This window comes from Neopsephotus bourkii, unplaced genomic scaffold (genome assembly GCF_033783945.1).
Source record: "Neopsephotus bourkii isolate Nb327-2 ecotype Australia unplaced genomic scaffold, CSIRO-AGI_Nbou_v1 NB_1248, whole genome shotgun sequence".
NCBI classification, from domain to species: domain Eukaryota; kingdom Metazoa; phylum Chordata; class Aves; order Psittaciformes; family Psittacidae; genus Neopsephotus; species Neopsephotus bourkii.
In genome coordinates, this window is record NW_026901733.1 from 3,781,376 (window position 1) to 3,809,085 (window position 27,710).

Here is a 27,710-nt window from a genome sequence, read left to right on the forward strand (position 1 = left end):
TAAAAAAAAGGTGGTCATTTTGTAGTGACAACTCCAAAACAGTAATGGTGAAAGTGATCTGGTAAATCCACTGCTGTACTAAAAAACTATGTATTTCATAACACACACTTCTGAAGTGGCCTTGCCTCCCCAAGTTTGCTGCACTTACCTTGGTTGACTTGTCAGCACTATGTTCTCGTTTTCCTACATGGTTCCCCATGATGGATCACCAGAACTTCAAATTCTGAAAAGATAAAACCAATACAGCAGTTTTGAAGCCAATGCATTTGTACTGAAATACAAATTAATTTTTCATCTGACACAGAACAAAGAGATTGTTCCCATAAAATAAGCATTTTTACAGTCCAAGGTAAGAGCTATGAAAGATCCTAAGGGAAAAAAAAAGGCAAAAAAAAGCTTATCTGGTCTATTTGTAAATCTAAACAATACCAGAAAGCTTTCCTTCTTAGAAAACAAAACAAAAAAAGCCCACATATACAGAGCAGGAAAAATAAAGCATTTATTGTGAAATCTGCACATAAACCAAGATCAGATGAGACATTAGGTAGAGGCCATGTCTTTTGATATTATGTTCGTAATAACAAAACAGTGTAATTTGTATCAAATGATCTGTAACTATGAATTCCCATAAAAGATCAAATTCTTTCACATTTGCTATTATAAAAACATAACTTACTGCAAGAAAGCACCACACTAAACTGCTAACAATTTGCTGTGGAGGTGAGAATGGATCTGTTCCTTCCAGCCCACACTTTTCCTGACAAGTAAGAAAAGAATGCCAGCTCTTTCTTTGAATTTTCTGGCTCATCCTGTTGTAGCTCAGCCTTAGCAGAGTTTATGTAGGTTAAACCACAACACTTGAATTTCAGCTTTTTAGAGTATACGCATGGTTCCTCTACATATTTCTTCTCATAGAAGCATGTGTTTGTAGAGGTTCTTATATACCACTGCTGCTTTCAGCCAACCTGAATGCAGTGCAAGGTCACATCTGAAGTCCTGAAACTTAAAACTCTATGCAAAAGATGAAACTCAAGTGGACTTTTTCCTCTCAGAATTTTGAACTGAACTTTCAGTAATAAAGTTCAGTTTATTCTGCTAACAGTAACACTTCACTATTCTGCAGTAAGCAGAGCTATATAGCATAAAACCTTATCATCAGAAATCCTGGCACAAGGCTCTCATTATCAGAGAGTTGTTATTTCCAGTGTGATCTTATGAAAAGGCTTGGGAGAAAAGGACGAGGCCTTTGCTATGATACAAAATACATGAAGTAAAACAATAGGCTATTAACCAGATACACTCTGTAGAACATACAAGTACAGTTATAACCCCCGCTACAAACACTGATTTGTGTACCAGAGCACTCTAAAGAAACTGATTACTTCCAACTTCCCATCACAGAGCATGTATTTTATCAATAGCAATCTTGTCCTGTATCCTGCCATTTTCAAAGAGCTCAATATATTTATTTCCCCCTCCTTAGTTAGGTTCTGCAGTGCTCATTTGACTATTTGCTGAATTCCATTTGCTCTAAAATCAAAATGACACATATTGCTGTATCTGATTAAATAATTCCTCACAAATACCCACTTCAAAGGTCTCACAAAGGAGAAATTACAGAACATCCAAACTCAGTAAATGCAGTCAAGGTAGAGTTTATTAGCAAATTGGAAACAGATTTTTAAATAGCACTATGTATTCCATAAAACATTAAAAGAAAAAGCCCTAGCCTTTCAGATTGTGAAACCATTTTCAAGGAAAAATACAAAAATTCATATACACTGGGTTTCAGAGCTGAACTATCTCAAACTGGCCTTTACCCTAGAAGTTAAGAGCAGGAGTTCACTCTCATTTCACAACATAAGGAAAATACAGTGAAATACGAAACTGTAAGAAATATCTGCAGTGGAATATAAAGGCATAATGTTCCATGTGTTAATCTTAAAGTCCTTTATCAAAAGATTAACCGAACTTGATATGTAACACACACATGTTTAAGCAGATTATGGAGTTGAGATAGCACTTGCAAACCAGAACTCTGATCAGCATCCTCCTGCCTCCCCTTAGTCTCCCTGGTGTCTTTGGAGTAATGCTCCAGCAGTGACCCCCCTGTCCCATGAAACACTGAGCACTGCAGAGTCCTAGTCCTGCAATGCCAAGTTATAAAAAGATGGCAGATGCAGATGAGCTGTACTCTGAAACTAAGCCAGATAGATATTTAAAAGTCATTTGTTGGCCAGCAAAAAGAAAAGCAATAAAAACTTCCATGCTGCCACACCACAGATACCTGAAAATGATAAGGTCAGCTTTCTGCTCAAGAGTCTGCACAAAGCAAGCAAACAGAACAAAAACCAAACAAATGGAGAAGTGTAGGAAACAGCTGATCAATGCATTCCCTGATTCCCATGTGTATAATTCCTTCCGCAAGATGATAAAAATTACACAAAGAAAGAAATGAAAGAGGAAAAAAAAAAGGCTTGGAGAAATGAAAATGCATAGTGCAATTAGAAGTTTGGGAGTGTGTTTTGAGACTACACCTACATCTGGGTTGAGTGTTACATTTCTCTAGAGAAAATCTGAAAACTAACAACATTAGTTTGTAAATTTGCATTTCTGCTTCCTTTATTGTTTTGAATGCGTCAGAGGGACAGCATGTGTTCTAAACTCACGTATCAACCCCTTCTTATTCTCACCCAGCATCCAGAAACTAACACTAATACAATTAAATTTTACTTCATCCTTTTTACGCATAAACGAATGCAAATGTTTAAACTCAAGATAAGTTAGCTTAACGAATTTATAGCAATACCTAATGTACAGAAAAGGCTACTTTTTAGCCAAAAGGCTAAAGCAACCAGATGGGTAGCAAGAGTATCCTAGAAGTTACAGAATTATTCATGCTACCTATTAAATGGAGAAAATTCTTAAGTAATCCTTTGGGAGAAAAAAGGCTTACAAAAAATCTGACATGAATTAGGAAAGGAAATATATAGTTCCAACTGTTCTGTAGTTATCTGATCAGGAAGCAAAACCATACATACATACATACACATCTTGTAAACATGAAAATCATTTACAGCAACAAAAAGACCTAATTTTTCAATTTAGCCTCAAGGAGAAGTCTGCTTTACTTGGTTAAAAACTGAGTACACCAGTAATTTTCACTTCAGGGTACAAGTACACCCTGAAGCATTAAGACTTGAACACTGATTTTGGTTCTTACTGTTGGGAGGAGACCACACTGCACAGTTTCTACCTGTGCCAATCTTTATGCAGCGAGTTGAGTCACTGATTGCAATAGGATTACTCATTCTACGATCTTCGCAGGAACTTGCAGCTAATTATTCAAAAAATCAGAGCTGGAACTAGATCTGTGTTTTCTTTTTAGTCACCTTCATAACGCACAGGTTGCCAGACTAAGCAGCTCTGTAGAAAGGAAAGAAGCAGCTTCCTGCACTTACTAACAAATGCCTGTCAAATGATCAACATTCTTGTTTGCAGAGGAATCTGTACATGCTTTAGCACTGATAAACAGCCACAGGACAGTCATGAAGCTCCAGAACAATGCAGAACCAGAAGTCCTGTAGAAATGCAGTAACCTTCTTTGAATCTATCATGAATCACATCTAACAATAAGCTGCCAAAATAGGCCTGAGCACGAGACTGAGTTTACGAGAGCAATAACATTTTCCCAAAACCTTCCTGGTGAAACCCTGCAAGTTTCATAATTCCTGTGAAATGAAAGATTTTGCATGAGTTTGAGTCACAGAATGAGAGGGGACACTGCAGGTCTGCAGCAATCAGAGTACATCACCAGCTCCCCTGTAACACTCTCCATCATGCCTGTATGTTTCAGCATACTAAAACTGAGAGGCTCAGGAAAAATGGGCAAACTGATTTAATATGACTAGAAGTTCAAAACATTTCAGCTACCCAACAAGTCTTTTGGGTGCAGTGAGTGAATTACAGCAGGAAGCTATGAACTGTTGGTGCAGACATTGCCAGCAGTCACCCAGCCACCTCAGCATTACGCCACAACCACGTACTGAGCTGAATCAGCTCTGCTGCCAAGACCCAGGCACTTCCCTATCCATGACTGACACAAAAATAACTCCAGCTATCCAGCCTGCCTCCAGTAATTCCAAAACCAGCCCTGGGATTTTGCCTGGGGTAATAAAATACAAGTGTCTCCTCCCATCAATTTACCTTCTTACGAAGTCAGTCTAACAGGTAGCCTGGTGGAAGCCTACACCAAGCCGCTTTCCTGCTCTCCTCATGATAGGAAGCCATATTCCACCTAGCAACAACTACAGAAATGCAACTGCCTTACCCAAGAAGAGAAAGTTCTCCTCCATCTCTGCCAAATACAAAATAAAAAGAAAATTGAAAAAAATACAAAAAATGATAGGAAAACTCACATATGACATACCTATAAAAATACACGTTGGAATTACGTAACTTATTTCTCTTCATCTGAACAGTTGATTAAAAACAGGGGCTTATGTGTCACGTATCATCATATCACATTTTTTTAGCCCATTCTAGTCTGCCTATTAAAATTAAATGGGTATCTGTAGTTAAGAAGAGATTCTAATGATCCTCCCATACACATACACTGTCTGACAAAGAACTTTAAGTTATGGTTTAGAATTTTCACTGAAAGGCAGAAAAATGCTTCTCTAAACTTTCTGAATGTACCAAGAAAAGCAATGGTATCACTTTCTGCAGGCTATGCTGTTTAAAGTGCAAAACAGCATTTTCTTACTCATGGGAACCTGAGAAAAGTTCACTCCTTGTGATCATCAGACTCCCTTTAGAACATTCTTCCCCTGTAATAGCTCATAGAACATTGTCTGTTTTGTATATACTAAATACAAATTATAAACTTCAGTTCAGGAGCTGGTTTACAGTGACAGGTCACCAACTGTAATTCAAAAGTTACAAGAGGCTATAAGCCAATGCATCTGGGGCACCTTTATTGAACATTAATGGTTACTTCATATTCAACTAGATAAACTACTAAATGTAAATCACAGGATGCTGCAAATGGTCTGTTAAATATGATTCTTGAAGAGTAATTTAGTTACATAAAATAAGGGTTCAATCTTACGTCTTCCCACACACTTAACTGTGACTCAACAGAACTACACATAATAAAGGTATGCAAGTACTTACATATTTACAAGTATCAGAACATAATTATTACCTTGTCTAGGAATACGTATTCACCACAGACTGATGTTGTCGGATAATAGTGAAGAGCTACAACCCTAGATACATTTAGCAAGTGCACCTTGCCTTACTTACGCATGTGAAGGGTAACCATAGAACATAAAAGTATCTGAGGCATTTACTTAAAAATTCCTGCTAAATAAGTGACTTCTCATCCAAGTAAATATTACACTTTATTTACTACATCCAGATCTTATTAGACAAAATAAAAAAGTGTAATTACTTCTAGGAAATGTGTAAAATCTCTCTGATTTCAGTAGCCCTCTAATGTATATTCTTAATTACAAACCCAGCAAAACAACATGCAAAAGATTTTTTCTTCTACTGTCAGGTCCAGGTTATGTACTTTCTTGCGAAGCAACCACCATATTTCCAGCACTGGCTGCCAGCTAGATGGAAAACTTTTGAGTGGGAATTTTCGAGTGCTCCTTCATCCCTCTTTCGAAACAAATTGAGACACTCAGTATGCCTCATCTGTACCTTGGGAATTCCCTCATCATGGTAACCTAGTACTCCAGTGCACCAAGAAAACCTCCAGCAGACACAGGTGAGTGTGACCTGCAGCTAATTCCATCAGCAGCCAGAGTCAGCTGCTTCAGAATCAGATGTGAGCAACTACATAACAGAAATAACCTGCTCCACAGGCAAACTTCTTCCTAGGAATCCTACCCTCTTAATTCAAGCATTAAATTGTTTCATAAAATATAGTGCCTTATATCCCTTACAAGTTTCACTGTTATTTAATGCAGATTTAGTTTTTCATTATCTGTGAAGGTGTGCAATCTTTGCTAGATCAAACCTTATTTCACCTTTGACTTCGACAATGATATTTCTCCGAGGACCCCTTCCTGAAAGAAAAATACATTATTCCAGGCACATTTCTGTCATGAATTATCAAAACCAGTATTTCAGTGCTGACCATAATGTTTAAATGAAAGAAGTCACCAGGAGCTTAATACCAAAAGGTATATTTAATCTTGCTTGTACAGTGCCTTGCATATGAGAGTCCTGCTCTTCCTGGCCTATTTAGACATTAACATTAATTTCCATGCTTATATACAATTGTACATGCCTTAGCACCACCCCTCGGGGTGACAGGCCAAGTTCTGCAATGCTGTTTATCTGAGAAAGTACTCCCCAGTATATTGAGCACAGTTGCTCAATAACTGACACACTCCTTCCATATTATTGCAAAGGACACCAAAATTACTTATTTTTCACTACAATTTTGTGCAAACAGTAGAACACAGAAGGGCTACACCACTGAGATAAAATATACTCTGGGAAAGAATGCTTTGCAAGGCAAGCTATTTCCTAAAATTGCCATAGGGTAAGCATAACAGACAGGACCCAATGTTTAACATCTTTTCTTACTGCTTTGATCACAATTGTCTTCTGTTGATTGCCAAGAAGGATACTGCATACTATTTTTTGAAAAGCATATGATTTTCAGGAATCTCACCTCAGTATAGCTAAGAGTATTTCGAACTTGATTACAGACAACAGTCTGTAAAAAAATATATTGAAATTGCTACACCACATATACTATTTTCTGTAGTTTACGTTTCTCTTGCTTTTCTCTTCTTTCTTCCTTCAAACCACTCCACTCTTTGCTGTAACACCATCAATCTCATCCACCCATTAAGATACAATTTTAAACCAAATTGTCTTAATAGGGCTTTTCACCTTCCCTTCATTAAGGGAAAAACACTCACGTAACATCACTTAGCACACTGATACTCTGTCAGTGATCATAAACAAATTTATATAGCATTAGCTACATGTTTACTCTCTGTCTTCAAAACACTGTTAGTGGAGCCCTGGGAAATGTATGTCAATCCATTTGCAGGGTCATAAGGAAATTCCCTTAATCACCTCCACTTTGAAAGAGAGGACAGTGCATTTGACAGGGGAGGTAGGCACCAGCCCAAAGAACTGGGGAAAGCTGCAGGACCCCAGCATATCCACATTATTCCTTCTGGCTGCTACACTTTTACCACAGCATCTGCACCTCAGCGGCTTGACAAATCATGGATCTCACTGCCCTCCATGCCTGTGCCAAGATACATATGTCTCACAGCTATTCCCAGTCCAGAGAACAGAGTACAGCACACATACCTAACGCACGCATCCATTCAACATATACCAAAAAGTAAATGTTGCCCTCCTATGAAATTAAGATTAATTTGGCTATTTTTATCTCAGTCATTAATATCAATGGGTTCATTTAATTTGCTACATAGTGTCTTTTATACACACCAGCACAACAACACAGGCTGATTTCCCCTCCACCCACACACACACACACACTGGAGGACTGCTTAGGTTAGCATGGCATACAAAACCTAGGACCAAGGACCAATTTTTCCCAACCCTCTAAAAAGGATCAGACACATAATCATGGGTGATTTTTTTCCAGCACTTGTGTGCTTCAGAGACAAAGTAATTTGACATTGACATTGCATAAATTCTCTAAGGAAAAAAAAGAAGGGGGGGGGGGGGAAGAGAAAGCTATAGAGAGAATGGCTAAGAACAGAAACACAACACAACCTCATTCTATAAATTGTAAAGATATGCATTAGACTCTTATGACCACCACTTTCCACTATCATTACTTCTAAAGTACCGTATTTCCTTTAGCAGTACACCTTTGCAGATGTGGACTTCACCTCTTGGCCTCAATGAGTCAACAACTAAAAGGTATACGCTTGTCCTGAATGATAAAATATTTGTTAAAAAATAAACCAGCATACAAGAATATACGAGTGTACTATCAACCAATAAAATGAAAAAAAAGAATTAAATCCAAATTCAAATCACAGAAGAGTTCAGGCCAAAGTAATAATCTTACCAGTACCAGCAAGGAAAAAGCACAACACAATCAAGACGTTGTACAGACAGGTATCATTATTTGTTACTTGGAGATGTTCAGCTTTTGAGATTAAGGTATTTTGAAGTCAGACAAGACCTAACACCTGTTTTCCCATAAAAATAAAAATATACCATGAGAACAAAAACAGCATATATTTAAAGACTCACGTTTTTTCCTGTTCTCAGCTTAGAAAAACAAGTTCTCTCCAAATGGTGAACAGTATGGTCTCCCTTTTAAAGTGAGGTAGGCCACCTAGGCTTCCCAGTGAAGAGAGCCACTTTGATGATCACTGTTTCATTAACACACTGTAGAGACTGATGACAAAATGCACACCTGCAGTTCTAAAGGCATATGAATCAAAGGCACTGTATGCTGGCTCTTATCTTCTCATATTCAACTGACTGACAGATGGGACAAGAAGATGATTCACCCTCTCCACACACCGTTAACTTCACTGTGAGAAAACACTGAACCACTAAATCCTTCTCAATTAAATACCTCAATGAAAATTTAAAAGTAAATAAATAAAAAGGAAAAAGACTCTCTTTTTGCCCTTTCCCCCTTTCTGTTCTGACTTCACATATAATCTACCTATACTGTAAATGTATCAACCAAGAGATGGATTTCCTGTACATGCTCCTTTGTTACATTGACATAAATACCGATATCACAAAAAAGATGCAACTTTCACTGTACTCCAAGTTGACGCCCTCTTGGCTCGAACTAGTATTGTGAAGTCATGTCCCTTCCCACAAACACACTACCAAGGAAACACAAACTCCAACCATCCTTTTCTGACATGAAAAAAATGCACCCTTAACTATATACTTACATTTCTCATTTTTTGTGCAATATGTTTCTTATTTCTTGCTTCCTTTTCTTTTACTACTTTGATTTCCTGAGGGTTCATGCATGAGAATATGTTCTAAAAGCAGTTTCCAAAGTAATTTGATGGAGACTTAGTCCTTGGTATTTTCATTTGTGAGTCTGCTTCAGACACATAACAAGGTTCAAGGTTCATGTGACAGCTTCCCAACAGGTTACTATTATCTGCAGCCCACTAGCACAAACACAAACAATACAGTTCTATGGCTTGAAATGGTTTCCTATGCAAGTTGCAAGTGACACCTCATCAAACTTTAGGATTTGTAACTTTCTCTACTTCTAAATCAATAAATAAATTTAAGACCAAAGTGACTTACAAAGAAGTAGAGAAGTATTTTTTCTGTGCTTGTGAATGCTTACATGGAAACACAGATATTATCACATCCATTTGGGATTTTCTCTGGAAATGATTCAATGGTTTGCTTTCCCTTCCGAACAGAGAATGCAAAATTACTTTTTGCTAAGGATAATGGCGTGCCTGAGAAACAAATAAATATATCTCCTTTTCAAATTGAATTTTAATCCAGGCATTTGGGGCTTTAGTTGTTTATGTCAGAGGCTCAGCACATTACAGTCACTAAACTGTGAGTTGCTGCACTTGGAATTTTAAATAGTTAATGAGTAACAGCAGCAACTCTGGCACTGAAATCCGCATGAGAAACCACTTAAGTCTTTACATCATCCTGATATAATTATTGCACTTTTATGCTTCTTCAAATATGCTTTCAAGTACTCATGCCTCATACCTACTAGCATTGTTTTATCTAAATCTTAAATTTCATGTCCTAATGTTGCTTTCCAACCCTTTAACCAGGCGACGCACAAAGACAGTACAGAAATAGTCACTACCGAATTACTATTGAAGAGAAGAATGACAGACACAGGGTAAAATTTCTACTTGAACATGAGAATGTATGAAGTGTACACAATTATTCCCCCTTCTTCATTAAAAAGAAAACAGACTGCTTATTTCATGTTAAAAGGAAGACAAAAAAGACCATGACATGCCAAACACTTATTTCTTCAGCACAGTTTTCCAATACAGATCACTATTTACATCACACTCAGCGCACAAAAAAATAAAAAGATAACAAAATCTGGCACCCATCAAAACAATGGCATAATAAAACTTGTTTTAGTAAGAAAATTGCAATGTATTCGCTTTCAAAGATGCTTACAAAAATATACCTCAAATCCACTATATGATTCAAAGTTAAGAAGCTTATATATAATATTTGCAGCGCCCATTACAAGAATGTCTTGCTCTTGAACAAGCTGCATTTGTAAACTATTCTACTTTGTTAACTGAATGTTTTCAAAAGAAGAAAACATTTCAAATACCACTGTTAAATCTTGACAGGCTCCACAGCCTTCAAGCAAGAGAAGCGAGCGGGGGGGTCTCATTCCAGACAGTATGCAAAGACAACGAAGAAGTTACTTCCCTAAAGGTCTTGCAACGTAAGTATACAAAACACATGAGTAGGAGGTAAACCTTTATCCCATATTAGAGATATAAAGACAGAGATAAGGGCATTGCATGACAAATTACTTACCACCCGCTTGAGCAGCTTAGGGAGACATTAGAAACTTAAATCCAGATATGTAATTCCAAAACCTCATTCTCAGCTACTACATAATACTGGGGGTTGCAATCAAAACAGATACGTCCTTTCTTATTTTAAAAGTGCTTCATAGACTTCAAGTTCTTCAATCAGTCATAAGAAAACAACACTCCAGCCACGATGACGTGGCCAAGCAGTTTCACATGATTTTACACCAGAATCCCATCAATGTACAATGAGGTTATTTCTCTGCCATCCTAGGTCTTAATTCAGCAGACTTTGTCTCAGACCCTGAAAATGCTAACTGTCAGGCTCACGCTTATCACAAGACAGAGTGGAAACCACCATAATACCACCCTCTCTTTGCAACAGCTATAGCAGGAGGTCACCCACACCATTAGATAATAAGCTTGTGATTAACGTACACAGGATGTGGGAAACCAGGGATCATTTTAGAAGATACTGAGGGGAAAGATCAGTCTGTCTGACTTGATCACAGGGTAACTGAATCACCAATGTGATCTGGCAGGGGAAAATTTAAAACACCAGACAGACAGACAGACAGACCTACCTTGTATCATGAGGGGATAATTCCAGTCAAGATAGGGAAGAAGTAATGCCATCATACAAGCCACTAGCATAACCTCAGCTGAATACAAGGTACAATTCTGGTCAGCCATATTTAACAACATCAATTTTTTACTAGAACAGATGTGAAGACTAGGAAAGCAGTCAGAGCCTGTTACACAGGGAAAAGACTAAAAGCCTATGACATGTCAAGCCTAAGTAAAGCAAAGGCAAATGTTAGAAGAGGACAAAATACATGCTGCCCACATATAAATCTAAGCTGGGAGTCAGGGTGTTTCTAAATATCAGAAGAGCAGGGCTCTGGAAGAATCAGAGGAGAGTAGAAAACCTAGCCATGTTCAAAACAGAAAGCAAGAGTCTGATCACTGTATTTCAGAGACTGTGTGAATGGGGAGCGGTTCTAGCAGAACAGCCCAAAATGACACAGGTGACTCCTTTTGTCTGAGAATATTCTAGTCCACAGTTCTAGATAGTGTACCTGGGGCACTGTACAGTAGAGGAAGGAGCAGAAAGGGACTACCTTTTGCTGAACCTGTTCACATACTGACAACTGGCTTTAAAAAAACCATAAAATAATCAAAACTCCAGACAAAATAAAAATCACAAACCCAGCAGCATCCTGGAAAGGGAGAGCAAAAATGGAAAGTGCCAGCTTTTAGCCAGCTGGGTTTCACTGGGGTATAGGATACTGGACAAATAGACTTCATCCCCCACTCTGAGTTTACTGATGAATTCCTGCTCACCCATTTTATCCTGTAAGTGATCAGTATAAATACAGGAAAATTGTAACTCTCTCTGCACAGACACACCTACTAAAGAAAGGGACCATCACTCCTGCCTACAGCCCCTACCTCTTCCTTTGCAGCCTGCTCCTTAAAGTGGGAAACGCAGATCTGAACCCCTTGGGGAAGAAACAGAGCTGATCTCCATGCCAAACACAGCATAGCAGTCTTGGCTAACCAGCTCTTCAGCAAGTCTGTGTGTGGGTATCTCCCCTCAGGAAAGGGTTGTGAGACACATACAATGCTTATCTCTGGCCCTCACAGCTCTGGGAACAGGATCATCTGTGTAACATGCTTTGTTTGGACAGATATTGCCTTTAAGGAGCCTTCCACTCAGCTTGTTGGCTATATTGGATAATAATCTCAGACTTTTAATTCTCAGCACGAAATATACTGGGTGCTTTATACAAGGCTCTTCAAAACTCTCTAACCCTCATTTCCCAAATCATTTACAAACTGACTAGTCTTTTCATTAACACTCCTCCAAGATTATATTCCAAAATAGTCCTTAAAATCCCTTGCTCAAGCACACTGTGGTAAACACTCCACCATGAGAAGTAACAAATAATATTTCTATGGTCAATGACTGAAATTTTGTATCACATATATATAACAAACTCTTATCAACAGACATCTCAAACCTGTCTACCATATAATTGATTCAATTGTTTAAGGTGCCTCTAATCCCAATCCTTAAAGGAGTTTAAAGCTTTGAGAAAATAAGATACCTTGTTGCTGGTTTAGCTGAATTTTTTACTTCCCCACCTCAAACAACACCTCTACCCAACCTGTTTACTATCAACTCTTAATTCACCTTCAGCATTCTCAAGCAACAACAGTTCACAGCAATAAAAGTGCAGTCATGAATGCAGTTTACTTTCTGAAGTACAAATTACACCACAACTGAATAAAAAAACCCCGTCATTTAACACTTACATGAGTTATCTACAAGTGAAAACAACAGGTCTTTTATTTAACGTAGCATCTTGCTCAAACCAGCTCTTATTGAGATTATATGGGATCAATCAGTTTGCAAGCAACTACAGTTATACTGAGAGCTTTTAACTGTTCTGTAACTCTTTTTTTTTTTTTTTTAGTGAAAATCCAGCTGTTCTAAGTTAGTGGTTTTGATCGGTTTGAGATACTGTAACTAGAGCCTTTCACTCCCAAATAAAGTGACAATGACCCATTTAAAGCGCCAGGCCTTTATGCCAACATTGCCAAGCTGTGGTCCCTAATCTAATCAGTAAATCCACTTCCAGTTTGGCATTAATTAATTAATATTAATTAATGTGAATGTACAAAACAAAAACAAAGCAATGCTGGGGGGGGGGGGGGATGACCCATAAAATATTCCCCCATTTATTATCCTGAAGCACGCAATATTCACTGAGAAAAAAACCCACCCTGATCAAAACCACAGCCACACCCCCAAACCACAGGCTTCATCGTCCGTGGCAAGGATGTTTAAAAACATAAGATAAAAGCAGTTTGTATGTATGTACTAGAAGCAGACTTTGTATGTTAAGTGAAAAGCAGTTAACAGCAGACCATTTTTTTTCTTTGGCTTGTTTGTGTTTTGGTTTTTGTTTTAACACAACTACGTGTAATCATTTCATCAGTTTGGATATGTCAGAGTTGGCTTGTATTGACTCTTAAATTCAATTAGTAATGCTCATAAATTTCCCTTATTGTGCCAGCCTTATCATATTCTGAAGCACTTAAAATTACACTATACATTGACTGTCTGCTAAAATGGAGATTTTAGCTCATTCAAAGGCCACATGTGGAAAAGGTATAAGCAGAGAATAACAGAATCAGATGCAAAGTGATGCCCAAGTTGGTAAAAGAATGGTATCACAACATAGCAGAAACAAGGGTGCCTAATGATTTTGGCACCAATTACTATTTTTCTCATTTTGCATCATAACACTCCTGCAATACCAGTTTCTTGCTCATCACTTGTTTACCTTCTTGCACACTGCAGCCTGCCCTTACCCAAACACAATCCTGAATATATGATTTTTCACAAAGGAGACAGTTTTTTCATACCTTATATTATAAATAGGGTATTGCAAGCAGAAGGAAATCTCTCTTCACCAGAAACATGCTATGGATGTCCCATAGCAATGCCGCTCAGCATCCTGTTCGTCTGAACTAATTTCATACCTCCATGTCCCCTGAACATTTTTATTTTCCCTTTCATGTGAACTGGCACTTTTGTCACTTGCCTATTTCAGTTCCTTTGTTATGAATTTCTGCTAAGACAGCAATCACGAGAAACTCTTTGATGAGGAGCTGGACTTGTTCTCTCTGACAGGGTTTGAAGTGAAATAATTTAAGTGTATCTTTTAGTTTCATCTAATAATAGCTAAATTTTCAGGAACTTTAGTGACACTGGACCTCAAAAATTGGTATTCTATGTAAAGCTGGACCATTAAATCGTGAACATTATAAAAAATGGTCTCATAAGACCAGTAAATTTTAGTTACAAAAAGATGAAAATCTGTTCAGTAATTTCAAAGTTCTTGACCAAATACAAGAAAGAACCATTTCAAACATTTCTGAATTGCAGCAACCTTTAAATACTCTAAATGCTTAAAACAGTAAATGCCAGGCAACTTGTTCAACTGACAATACAGGCAGAATTTTTATACAAACAATGTAATTACAAACTGGAATTGAATTAACTAAGTCACTGTCTCCCTCAAAATCATCAGATGATTATTCAATCCTATAAAAAGATATATGCAGAATAACCATTTTATCTATTTATTATCTATTTAAAGTAAGTGTGATAACAAACACTAAAGTCTTAAAATCATCTTGCATTCATTTGGTCTTACTTATTTGGGTGGCCTTTTCTTACACAATCAAGCTCACTGAAAACAATCACATCGTTTTCCACCAGGAAGACACTGCAAAAGCAGCTTTCATGCTTGCGTGTGCCATTATCATTAATGCAAGCCTCATCATGAAATTACTTAATTGCTCGCTTTCCAAACCTGTGGATTTTGCTCCCAGGTTAAAGTACAGAGCTGGCTGATTGTGAAATACCTTTAATAATTTGGTCATCTTCAAATGTAATATTCTACCAATGTTATATCTGGATGTTACTCTTTCATTTGTAGGCATTAATTTACTGAACTGGACAGAAGGGAAATGTGATTTTACATTTCACAAATAATTAAAGCATAAAAATAGATTCCCAAAATGTAAGACACGTACGTATCTGAAACTTACTATGCAGGTACTATTTACCTTTTAGCATCTGACTTTTCCCCTGAATGTATTTTTCAGTCCCAGATAAAAAAAAAATTGTCAGTATCATTTTGGGGTACACGTAAGATTGAGTTAAAATACTGAAAATTATTTGGAATCTACTGTATTAAAGTCTTACTGCAATTAAACACTATGGGAAGCATTAAAACCGTGAGTTAATTACACATGCCATTCAAAACATTATGAAAGCTGTATTTCTGATTCATTCACTGCAGAGAGGATTGTTACTAGAACATTTCTAAACTGGAAAATGTAACTCTTACAATTAGTTCTGCTACTGGTCCTGGATAAATGTTTCATTAAACGTATTTACAACCTTACTCCCAAGAGTTTTTTCAGATTCTAAATAATTATGCAATGAATAAAAATTAATACCTAAACCATAATGCATTAGTTCTGTACAGGAAACTAAGGACATCTATCATCACGACAAAATTATTTTGCTACATGATGGACTACACAGAGTACTCATTGCTCGTCAGTAACAGAGAAAGTCGGAAACTTAAACATCTGAACTAGTAAGGCATATAGTGCAAATTAGAAGACCCAAGAAACACTAAATTCTCTACTAACTCATTGTGAACTTGGTGCTCAGCACCATATACTCAGGTTAAATTTATCTGCTTCTTATCACATGCAAATCAAGCAAGCCTCAGTTTTCCTGTGGGTCTTACTGCATTTGTGGGTTGCTGATGTCTTCCAAAAATTATGAGTAATAAGGGAATATCAGTGGTGGTTAGAAGAAAAAAAGACACCACATGACTGGAAAAGTTTTAACAACAACAAACCCCCTTCTCTCCCCAAACACACAAGAAACACCACCCACATCATAACCAGCCACGAAAATAAAGAAGCTTTAAATGCATATAAGGATGCAAATAAAGTTTTTTGACATGCCCTTTCATTGGCACCTGCAGATACATTTCTTATTATTATCAAGCTAATATCAAAATTATGGACCGAAATCAACACAAAAGAGAAACAAAGCCCAGTGGCTACAAGCAGATCACCAATACAATTATCAAACCAATATAATTACTAAAGATACTGTCACTTTTGCTGCCACCTTCCTTTCTTGCAAACTGCTCAGGAAGCCAGAATCACTCTAAGAGCAGCATCATGTTCCTAAGAAGCCTGTTCCTCAAGGTCACATGAAGTCCCAACTCATTTATGACCACATTCCCTAAATGCAGGTGCTCCATTCTGTGACCAGCATGTACTTAATCACCTACAGATGGACAACAACTGGGCATCTAGAGAAGGGCAGGAAACAGATTATGCACAGGTTGCCACATCTGAGGGATCACTGGGGAAGAAAGCCTCACAGTCTTACCTACTTTCATTGTTTGTTAGTCTATCTACTCCCACAGTATGTTCAGATGTATGCCCACCTGGGTATCATTTCAGGGAACACGCAGGAGAAGCTGGTGGTTTGGAATCCCCAGCATGGATTTATCAAGGTTAAATAATGCATGATCAATGAGATTGTTTCCTCTCATAAAATGATGGGATTGGTGGATGAAAGGAGATCAGTGGTATCACCTACCTGAATTTTAGCAAGTCTCAACAATGTCTCTCACAGATCTTTGCACCTAATGTAAGTTACAGTCTAGATAACAAAAACCTTGCCTCTATCTAGGCTTGAACAGTAGCCGTTAATGGTTCATAAGCTGCCCATAACCTGGTTACAAGTCAATAGGTTAGGGACTGCACCCCATTTAGTATCTTTAACAGCAACCTGGCAGAGTGTACAGTACATTCAGTAAGCCTGCAAACAACATCAGGCTTTGGGGTGCAGCTGATAGACCGGAAGATAAGGTTGCCATTCAGAATGACTTAAATATGCCTGACAGAAACATCAGGAGAGCACAGCCTGAACCCCAACTGGTGAATAGCTCTGCTGAAAACAACCTGGGAGCCCTGAAAGACGGTAGGAAAGACATTAATCAGCAGCCCACCCAGCTGCAATGCGAGCTAGCAGCATCCTGGGCAACAGAAGCACAGCCAGTGGACTGAGGGAAGCATCTGTTCTGCTTCATGTATGATCTACTGGTCTGGTGTCTGGGCTATGGAGTCTAGTTTTGGATCCCCACTATGAAGCACCAGCCACCTGGAGCAAGTTCAGTGAAAAGCCACAAAGACATCTGATGGCTGGAGCACCTGCCCTGAGAGGAGAGGCTGAAGACACTGGGGTTGTTCAGCCTGGAAAAGCTTTGAAGCACCCAACAGCAAATTTCCAATATTAGTAAATTACTAAAAAAGTGCAGCCAGGCTTTTTACCAAGGTGCATGGGGGCAGAACAAGTCAACAGAAACCACGGAAGCTACACATTTGGAAATATGGGGAAAAAAGTCATTATGAGGGTAGTCAAGCATAGGCACAGGTGCCCTGAAACATAGCGGAATCTCTGTCCTTGGAGCTTTTAAAGACACAACTAAACAAAGCCCTATGCTGCTTGGTCTGATCTAATGAGTCATGACGCTGCTTTGGGCAGAAGGATGGACTGGAGACCTCAAAGTCTCTTCCAACATCAGTGAGCCTACAAATACATATTCAAATTGTGTACATACACACATTTAGGCTGAATGTCCAGGAAGACAAGAGAAACTTCAGGCATACTCAAAAAACGCTGTAAAAATTACCTATGTACGTGCAGTACACTAACTGCCTAAACAATTCTCTGAATTGCATGCACTTATGCAAATCAAAAGAACAGCATATGCATGTATTTATTTCATCATGCTACTGAGAATGGTCCAACAGAACATGTGCTTCAAAAGCCTCTACAACATTATTTGACTTACTGAGCCAGGAAAACTGAACAACCTTAACCACAATTAATCCTAATTCAGTTCTTAGCACTGCAGCTGTAAGGGCGGAAGCCACCAAAACCAAAAGCTAATTATAATTAGGAAAAGACTACAGGTACAGCATACACTTCATGGCTAATACAGCAGTCACTAATGCAGTTAAAGAATTCTGAATACAATGCTACTCAATGCTGTACCAGATAATTCCATTAAGTCAAGGAGCATACTTCTGTTGTTGCTACATGCTGTTTGCAGCTTCACTAAGGCCTAATAGTCAGACAAAATATTACTCAGAAATGAAACCTGTAAACCATTTACAATGAAAGTACCATCACATTGCAAAACAGTTTTCATTACTTCTTTCTCCTTCTTTCCAGGGGCACAAAGAATTATTACTTGTGGCTACAATCCAGCCTTTAGTTGGAATCAAATTTCTTCCTACAGGGCCTTCATTAACAAAAAAGCTTGTAGCATTCAGGAATTGGAATTAAGGGTGAAAAAAAACAAACAACCCAAAAGAAAAATCCAGGCCAAATAACCACATACAAACACCACACACAAACTTTTTTACCACAGGAGGAGGAGAAGAACAGAGTATTTCACAACTATACAAGTCAGCCAGAATTTAAGATGAACTTTTCAATTCCAACAGTCCTGCTTTCAGTTGAAGAGCAGCTACTAAAATTCAACACTTTTTCCCTGTGAGGCTGTTATAGGTTCTTTCCCACTTGACAAAAGTATCTTTCTGAAAAGCAACAACAAAAAAGCCAAACTACTGCCTACCCTCCAGGTGAACTGTGCTGAGTCAGACAACGCTGATGAAAGCTGTGCAGAAGTCTATAGTTACCTCTTTTCCACAAACAAGTCAGGGCAAAGTTATAGTACAGACAAAAGATCACAAAAAAACAACCTACGGAGTTTCTATTTGTAGAAGCCACACACTTTTTCTAGTAAGACATCCCCCAGTACAGTAATTCCACAATTTGCGGAGTCTAAGAGTAAAAGGCCCAACAAGAGACAAAGTAAAAAATAACTGGAATCATTTTCAAGTCAGTCCCAATTATTTAGCACATATATTAAGTTAAAAAACAACTATGAATAAAACATCACTGTTTTGTTTTCTTTGCACTCTCACAAGAGGAGAGTCACACGAGGAGAGTTAACACCAAGGCTGACCTAAGAAATGTGAAAAGGTTCTGCTTACCTTTGCTACCACCAATTTTGCTAATATATGAAGCACACCAGCCAACCATTTCCATGAGAGTTCACCACTGTCTTTTGGTTAACCTTTCAGGCATTGTGTTTTCTTCCTTTGAACTTAAGCAATGTAGAGATGAAAATGTCTGGAATCAAATTGCTGAACATTTCACTAAAGAGCCAAACTAAGATGGGATCACTGACCACCACCCTAAGATGGGTAACCTGATAGTGAATCTTAGTACCTTAGGGGATTATGGGCTTTGCTCCTATTTTAGCTCTCTAGAATGGTGTGAGCTGTCAAAACACTACAAATGCAACACAACGGTCGGAAAGCTTCCTATTATAATGATTCTTTATGGATAAAGCTTCGAGAGATGTCAATCTCCATAGTTACTGCTTTGCTCTGTTTTACCAGTATTTTATTACATAAAGGGTATCTACTGAAAACATTGGTCAGTTATTTCCTTTGGTTTGGCTTCAGCTTTGCTGCCATTGTTTTCACTGTAACAGGTTGTTACTGGACACAAAGATGTACAGCTGTCCTTCACACAAAAAAAAAACACCAATGCACAAATGCATCCTAATTCCTTCTGTACCTTTTTAACACTCAAAGGAACAAGTGTATGATTTTACTGTAATCACTGCAAAAGCTCTGCCTATGTTAGCTTTTCAGATTATATTCCACACTACTTTTCATCCAGATAACTAACAAGGTTTGATAAGAGAGTTTAACTGAAGGGCTGATTCTGGTTTAGAATCAGAAGAGGGATGCTGACATCTGGGAAATAACGACAGAGAAAGGTAAGCGAAAAGCATTACCAACACATTACACAACATCATAAACCAATGTTTTGATATTAACCATGAGATGTTGTGGATTTAACTGCAATCCCAGAAGCTGACAAATCTCTTCCGAGACAAGCCGAGAGTCTAGGTTAGTCAAGGAATTTGTCATGAAATCCAGGAACCCTTACTGGGAGTGGGTACGCTGGAAAGCCAACAGAAGTTCTAAATGTATCTATTATTAAATATATTAGTCAGAAGAAAACAGGTGTGAGCTAACACTCAGGTTTAAGTTTTTAAGGCACAGAGGACAACAGCAGTTGTCACTGGGATCTGCAGAATTGCTGCATTAAAAAAAAACAAACCCAAACCAAAAACAAAAACACAAAAGTCTAGGCTGTGTCTTCACCAAGACACTAACCCAGCCTATACAAAGCCTGAGGAATGAGCAAGATTTGGTCAGTTGTAGTGGACAAGGTGAAAAAGATACTGTTAGTTTGGTGAGAAAGAAGATTTGAGGAGGCAGCAAAAGACTATCTCTACCACTTAATGCACCCAACCAGTATCACCAACCTGAAGCCACTCTACCTCACTTCAGTTTGTCTATCTGAAATCTATCAAGGAAAGCTAGGAATGTGAATACATGGAAAATACAATCTTACTGTGACAGTTTTATTACTGAAATACCTTATGTCCAAAGATGAACCTACCTCATGGCTGGCTTCTTACCAACATACCACACTTTGGTAATACCATGCCCAGAAAGAGCTGCCAGGAGATCCCTAGAGACAACATAAGAAACAGCTTCTACACTGCAGATACATGTAAATATACTGCTTACACACTATGCTCTGAAACACCTTTGGATACCCAGAATATGCAGTTGCCTTCTAAACTGGAAAATATCATGGCCTAATTTATAACAAAAAACTCCTCCAAAAAACTGGAAGGGCACTGACAACTACAGAACAACCAACTTTCAGGGTTTTTTGAATCTCTGGAGGACAAATATATTCCCCTTGAGATGACACGGTGATATTGCACTACACAAGTCCTCGATCAAACCTAATCCATTGCACATAACCATTATTTGTCGTGGGCTTGGAATGCATTCACAAGACCACAATCAAGAAAACACTCAAAAATGTAGCCAGGTATGGTGAACGTATCAATGTATTTACTAACAACATTCCCTGTCCTGTATTCTTGAAAAATCCCTTTCAGAAAGTCAAGATTAAAAGCAAACATTAAGACCAGGTACAAAGGTTGTAAAAGATACATAATTTTTCTCCAGAACAGCTTTATTTGTGTCTATTACTACACACTGCTAAGCTTCTTTTTTCAAGTGTCTGAATTCCAAAGATAGCTATAACCTGTCCAACTGCATTGTTTTACCTGAACGTTGTGACTCGTAAGAAGTAGGGTAAGAACCAACATATTTTCACTTGTAATCCACAGATTTCAACTGTTTAGCAAAAGCCAAAGATAATGCACCAGATAAACACCTAAAAAAAAAACATTACATGCCTGAATTAATTTCAGGAATATATTTTGGTATGTATTTGCTTTGATTTTCCTTTCCCTCTCACTTCCAAACCATAACATATGCTAGATTAACTCAGTTCTTAACTTCATTAATCTTGAAAGGCTTAAATTTAAACATCCCCAAATGTTCAAGCTTTCCCAAAAGCTTAAGAAATTAAGTATTAAGAATTGCAATTATACACTAAGAAACTTTCCAAGCGCTGGAACAAAAAAAAGCAAAAAAAAAAAGTAAGATACAAAAACCATCTTCATTTCCAATGTGCAAAACCAAACTTAGCACAGCTGATACATTGCGCAAAAACTGTTGAAATTTATAAATTATTAATGTAGAAATCATTATTGTACCCTCAGTCACAGTCCACTAAAAAAGATAAAGTCTGATTTAATCAATTTTTTCAGATCTATTACTCTGCTTGTTTCTCCCCTTTGAAAGGCCTTACAAAAGCTTGGGGAGGAAAAAAAAAAAAAGCAATAGTGAAGTAAAGATCTAGAAAACTAAATTCCCTACTGAGTTATTTCGAAATCACTTCAGGACAGAAGAAAAAAACATGGCTGGAAATTTCCATGTTATTTCTTGGGTTTCTCTCACGTGCCCTTTGCGTGGGCTTTCCTGGGACATGTCCAACATTTACAGCTATTCCAAGTAACAGAGCTGGGATTTCACAGTTACTGCAACTGATGCAATAAGCCTCATAGGAATTATCTCACTTTATATTAACCAATTCTTTTTAACTGAGCATTTAAGATGCATAAAGCTTTTTTTCCGAATATGAGAAACCCAGAATGTTAAAATCTAAACAGTGTTGTCAGGAACTGTTTAAGTATCTACTACTTAGAATTTCTTTAGCCACAAGAAACTATTCATAATTGTTTCTGAATCCTTTAAAGGAAATATCAGGAAGTTGTATGTCAAGCACTACAGAAAAGTTAACTCGGGATGACCAAGCTTTCACAGAAGGGTCAGTCTATGCAAACCTCTCAACTGAGAAGATGAGGTGTAGAAAACTGAGGTGACAACGAGTGGTATCTCCTGAACATCAAAGAAAATTTCTTCAAAGGAAAGGCAACCCCTCCACCCTCTCCAGAAAAACAAACAAATAAATATACAAACAAATGAAAAAAAAACAAAATAAAAAACAAAGAAGCAAAAACAAACCACACAACAAAAACCAACCAAAAGCCAAATGCTGAAAACAGCTGGCAAAAACATGAGTACAATCTGTACTTCAGAAAAGTATATAACTTAACATCAAAGTTATTACTGCTATACCTAAAAGCCTATATGACGAAAGGATTAAACCAGGATTATATTTGATATTTGTAGTGATTAGATGGTAAGAGAGAGTAATTTCTTCATGTGCTACTAATACATGAAAATAACCAGAGAAACAAATACAGAAAATCCACAGCGATTTGAACAAAATTAAGAAAATCTAAACCTGTGTGTAACATAGGCTTTATTTAACCTCACTGAATATGCAAGATTAGACACTATAATTGTCTTCCTAGGGGAGAGCCACCAATGAAGTTTCATGCAACTCTTTCCAACCACAGCTAATTCGATGGTGCTTAACATAACTAAGAACATGTATGAAACCCCTAGAGAACCAGATTTCAACTGTGTCATTTTAATTAATGACCTACTAGGCATCACTATACCATACTCCTTCAGCTCAAATGCAGCACTCGCAAGTTGCCTCATCAGGGTGAGAACAACCTGCCTGCAGAATGATTAGCACAGCCAGACTCAGGACTACAACTGAAGGCTACAGTAATACAGCTCTAATCTCCACAGAAGTCAGACACTGCCGTTGGCAACTGGATCGGTCTCTTGGAGACCAACTTGTTTACTTTATATTGATTATCTAATTAAGTCCAAATTAAGCAGTTTGTGCTTAATTTCTGCATGCCCCAGAAAACAGGTGTTAACACAAACAACATGCAAATAAAGTACTGGAGCCTAGTCTTACCTCTCTGAAACTCCAGCTGTACAAGTTATTTGAGCATCCAAGCTCTAAAGCATGTATCCTTTTTTCTGATTTTTCCTCCACTGGTTGCTAATTTATTTACTTTCATATAAAGGCTTCTTCAGAAATTATAGCATCCTGCTGATTTTTTCTTGAAAGCACCTAACAATTCTGGACAACTGTAATGACTTTTCCCTTTCCATCTTCAACACAGTGTTTGAAAAAAAAAAAACAACCCACAACAAATGAACAAAAAAGAGAAGACCTGTTTTATAAAAGACTATGAGCCAGCTCTGTTCAAAACTGCAGCTAAAAGTTCCTGACCTACTGCTGTTCATCACGGGTACCCTTCATTTAAATAAGAGCCTCACCACAGAAAACACGGCCCACAGCTTCAACGTGACATCTTGCCTGAGAAGAAAAATTATTCAGGTAATTAAACACCACAGGACTGGGCACTTCACCAGTGATACAGAAGACTCTGCTATCCTTTAATCCATGACAGAGCTTACACTTTAAACTTGCATGCAAGACCAGAGATTTAGACGGCAAACTTTCCAGCCTTCTCCCGCATTAAATACTGGTTATGCTCTCAGTACTTCAGCCAAAGAATGCTAGATTTCATTCACATTAGCCACTACACTGTCTGAGCTATCAAGAATTGTTATATTTTCCTGTAAATTAAAACAATTTAGCTCTGGTAAGTAAAAAATGGAACCGAACTGCCCAGGTTCTAATATATGAGCACCCATCTATTTCCACAGCACTTCCTTTTGGCAGGTAAAAGGTTAACATAAAACGGGTAGCACAGATCATTTTGAACACTTCTGCTACTTACAGGACAAGTTAATATGAGATGTAGGTTTCAGTTTAATCTGCCTTCTCCAACAGTTTACAGTCCAAGTGTTTCTTTAGTCATAACAATCCTGTAGCAAAGTAATTAGAGCCTAAACTATAATGATGTGCTCTATTTGATGGAATAAATAGCTGAAGTGGCTATTTAAACCATATGGGTAATTTACATCAAGTACTGAGTAAAAACATCACCAAAAAAAACCCAGGAAGTTTGTGCATATGCAGCAGTACTAAGACTTAAGCATCAGTTTTCAAAATTCTGTGTTTCACCAGCACTCCCATAGGACAGGGCGCTCTCTTGCCCCATCCTGCCACTACCATTCCACATACCTTTATTTGTAATCCATCACACTCATCTCCAGCTCTCAGAACTGGAAAGAACTGGAAGTATGTCCCAGTTATGCTATGGATTCATAGGGTGACCAATGTCAAGTCTTGGCTGCTGCCATGCCTTGAAAACAGCTATAATCCTTCTCTGTGCCTGCAGCATCTTTTGAGCCCATGATATACAGAATTCTGACAAGCTTTTCTTTAAAAAGGATTTAAGGCCTTAGCGGACTGGTATCATATGGGAGCTCACTATAAGGAATAAAGCCCAACACAAGAAAGATTTTGTCGTGAAAATTTCCATGAACGCACAAAATTAACCAAATAAAAACACGAAACTATTTTTAAAGTAACATGCTGCAATTTCTATCATAGAATAAAGGGTCTGTGGTGGGACAAACTTTATCACTACAACAATTGCTAAGTGACTGTCTTTATTTTAGATGGATTATCTCAGAGCCTAATGCATGAACACGGCTTGGAAAATTAATATCCATTAATGCAACTTCTACGCACAGGCCTTTGCAAACTTTGAAACTGCCTTTTAACCATGTTATTAGTGATTGATAATGTCTGTAAAACGCTCCATCGGGTTACCTGTTTGCTCGGAGACTTGTTACCTTACTAGAAGTCTACATGGCTTCAAAAAGTACTGTATAGAATCAAGTAAATAAAAAAATAAACCCCAAAGATGGTATCTGTCAAGCACAAAGGCAACACTTCTACCCAAGGGAATCCTTAAGCCCCAGCTGCCTGGAGAGAGTATTCTGGAGAAGCACCACTGCAAGCTTTCCCCATCATGTCCATCTCCTGGCACCTTCTCCTTGCTGCTGCCAGTAGAAGTTTCGGTGTACCATGGTACAGCACTTTTAATGTTATTGTAGGTGCTCTTTACAGTAATTCAGAATACATATAGGCAGAGACTATGTAAAAAACTAAAGTATATAATCTGAGATGGTTGAGCATTTTGACAGACTCATACCAGTTACCACTAACTGCTCTAAGACCATTTAAAGACCTTAGAGAACCGTTTCCTACTCCACCACCAACAGTAACCAAATCATTAACACAAAACAAGACTGTTCTCTTACTCTGTTATTATTTACCTTGACTGACAGGGAGCAAGCACATCATCATCCTTCCAGCCAGGTTATTTCAAGCCTTTATAGGCAATCATCCCACAATCTACATCTTAACTTGTCTGGATCTGTGAACCAGCCGTACTCCATAGACACAAAATTATGCTTATTATTTATCTCAGCATGTTAATCAGTAGGTATTACAGAAATAAAACAGTACAACACACATGCTGTCTCTCCTGATTACCTGGGACTCGATTCTGGTCCCTCTGAAAAAATGGAAAACTTCAGTTTCTCTACAAAAAAGCCTTTATTTTTACAGTTTCTTCATATTTATTTAAAATCAACATCACTCCAAATGTAGCATCTGATACACTGCAGGACAAATGTGATGCCCACAGGAAACACCGCCATGACTGACCTACTTAAAACTATGAAAATACATATTTACTTTCTTCCCAAGACAAATTGTGCAGTGATTCTCAGAGAGTCCCCAGAAGCACAGGAAGAAACTGGACCTGCAGCCTTCCCCTTCACTGCAGCCCACCGCACACCGAGTTACTTTAAATATTGCCAAACCCTCCACGGAAAGCGCACAGCCGGTGGGTGACAAGCACCAAAGGTACGGCAGCTTCAAACCAAACCAAGCCAAGCCAGTGACAAAGTGGTGGTTCCACCCGGGGACACGGGGCTGCTGAGAGGAGCCGGGGGGGGACCTCAGCCAGCTCCTGCCGCACCTCACACTTCCCTTACAGGAACTTGAAGGAAAACCCCTGGTAAGAGCCAGCGAGTTCCCCGGCAAGGGAAGGGCGACCAGCCCGTGGGCTGGCGGCGGGGGCAGCACCTGTCGCGCTCCCCAGCTGCCCGCCAGCGCCCTAAGGTTAAAACGGAAGAAGAAAACGATAAAAAAGGAGAAGTCGGCCGTTTCTGTTTGAAGCCCCGGGCACAGCCATGTGAAACCGGAAGCCCACGGTACCGACTTCGGGCCTCCCGCTGCCGGCCGGGGCGCGGCGAGCTGTGCCACACGCGCACCAACACCCCCCCCCGCCCGCCCAGTTATGTAACGAGCGGCACTGGCGCCCCTCAGCCCCCCGCAGAGGCGGCGAGGAGACCCGTGCCTGTCTTCCCCTCCCCTGCTCTCCCCGCCGATGGCCTGCCCGCAGGTACCTGTCCCGCAAGCGGAATCGCGGGAAAGAGGGAGCCCAAGGGCTACCTCCCGCCACCCTCCCGCCCGTGCCACCTGCTCCAGGTGTCATGCAGCACCGCCCGCCCTCCGCCGAGCTCCCCGCAGCAGCCCCGCCAAGGAGGGGAGACGCGGGGCACCCACGGCGAAGAGGAAGAAGTCGAAGCGCTCCCCCCCACACCCTCCCGCCCCGGGTGAACCCTCGCTCTACCGCCTCCTCCCCCGGAGCACAACAACAAACGCGGCGGAGCCCGGCGTGAGGAGCGGGAACGTCCCCGCAGGCGGAGGGGGCACCCGCCGGCCCCTAGCCTACCCCTCTCCTCTCCCCGCCCAGAAACCGCATGTAAAGAAAATAATAAACAAGTAAATCACAACGCACCCGTCGTGTCCTCCTGGGCTGCAGCGCTCCGGGGGCCGCATGCAGCGGGGACAACCGAGGTGCGGGAGGGCAACAAACACACACACCCCCCCCCCCTCGTCCCGGCCACCCACCGGGAGGGGCAGAGATGGAGCCGGGAGGGCGGGAGAAACCACACCGCGCTCAGTAGCCACACAACCGAGTTTCCTCCGCCCGCCGGCGAGCGAGGCACTTCCCCCGCTCGCTGCCGGCGCTCTGCGGTTGTTCCCTTTCTTCTGCCTGCCCCCGACCTCCCCTTCAAAGTACGGCGGCTACCGTCACGGCGCTGGCCCCCGGTACCTGTGCGGGAGGTGCTCCCCGGCGGCCCCGGCCCCGCCCGCCCGCTCCCCCGCAACCAGGA

At 39.4% G+C, this 27,710-nt stretch overlaps 1 protein-coding gene across 2 annotated transcripts in view; it reads right to left on the reverse strand.

Annotated features, from left to right (window-relative positions):
- The window catches only part of MBP (myelin basic protein), a 110,846-nt gene extending 83,350 nt beyond the window's left edge, over window positions 1-27,496 (reverse strand). The window contains exons 1-2 of one of the 2 annotated variants that reach the window (XM_061364732.1): window positions 27,332-27,496; window positions 149-223 (exon numbers count right to left, since the gene is read on the reverse strand). In XM_061364732.1, the coding sequence (XP_061220716.1) occupies window positions 149-199 (51 nt within the window). In that variant the 5' untranslated portion in view covers window positions 200-223; window positions 27,332-27,496. The remainder of the gene's footprint in view (window positions 1-148; window positions 224-27,331) is intronic. The other variant, XM_061364731.1, reaches the window with a different exon arrangement.
- Between the last annotated feature and the right edge of the window lie 214 nt (window positions 27,497-27,710).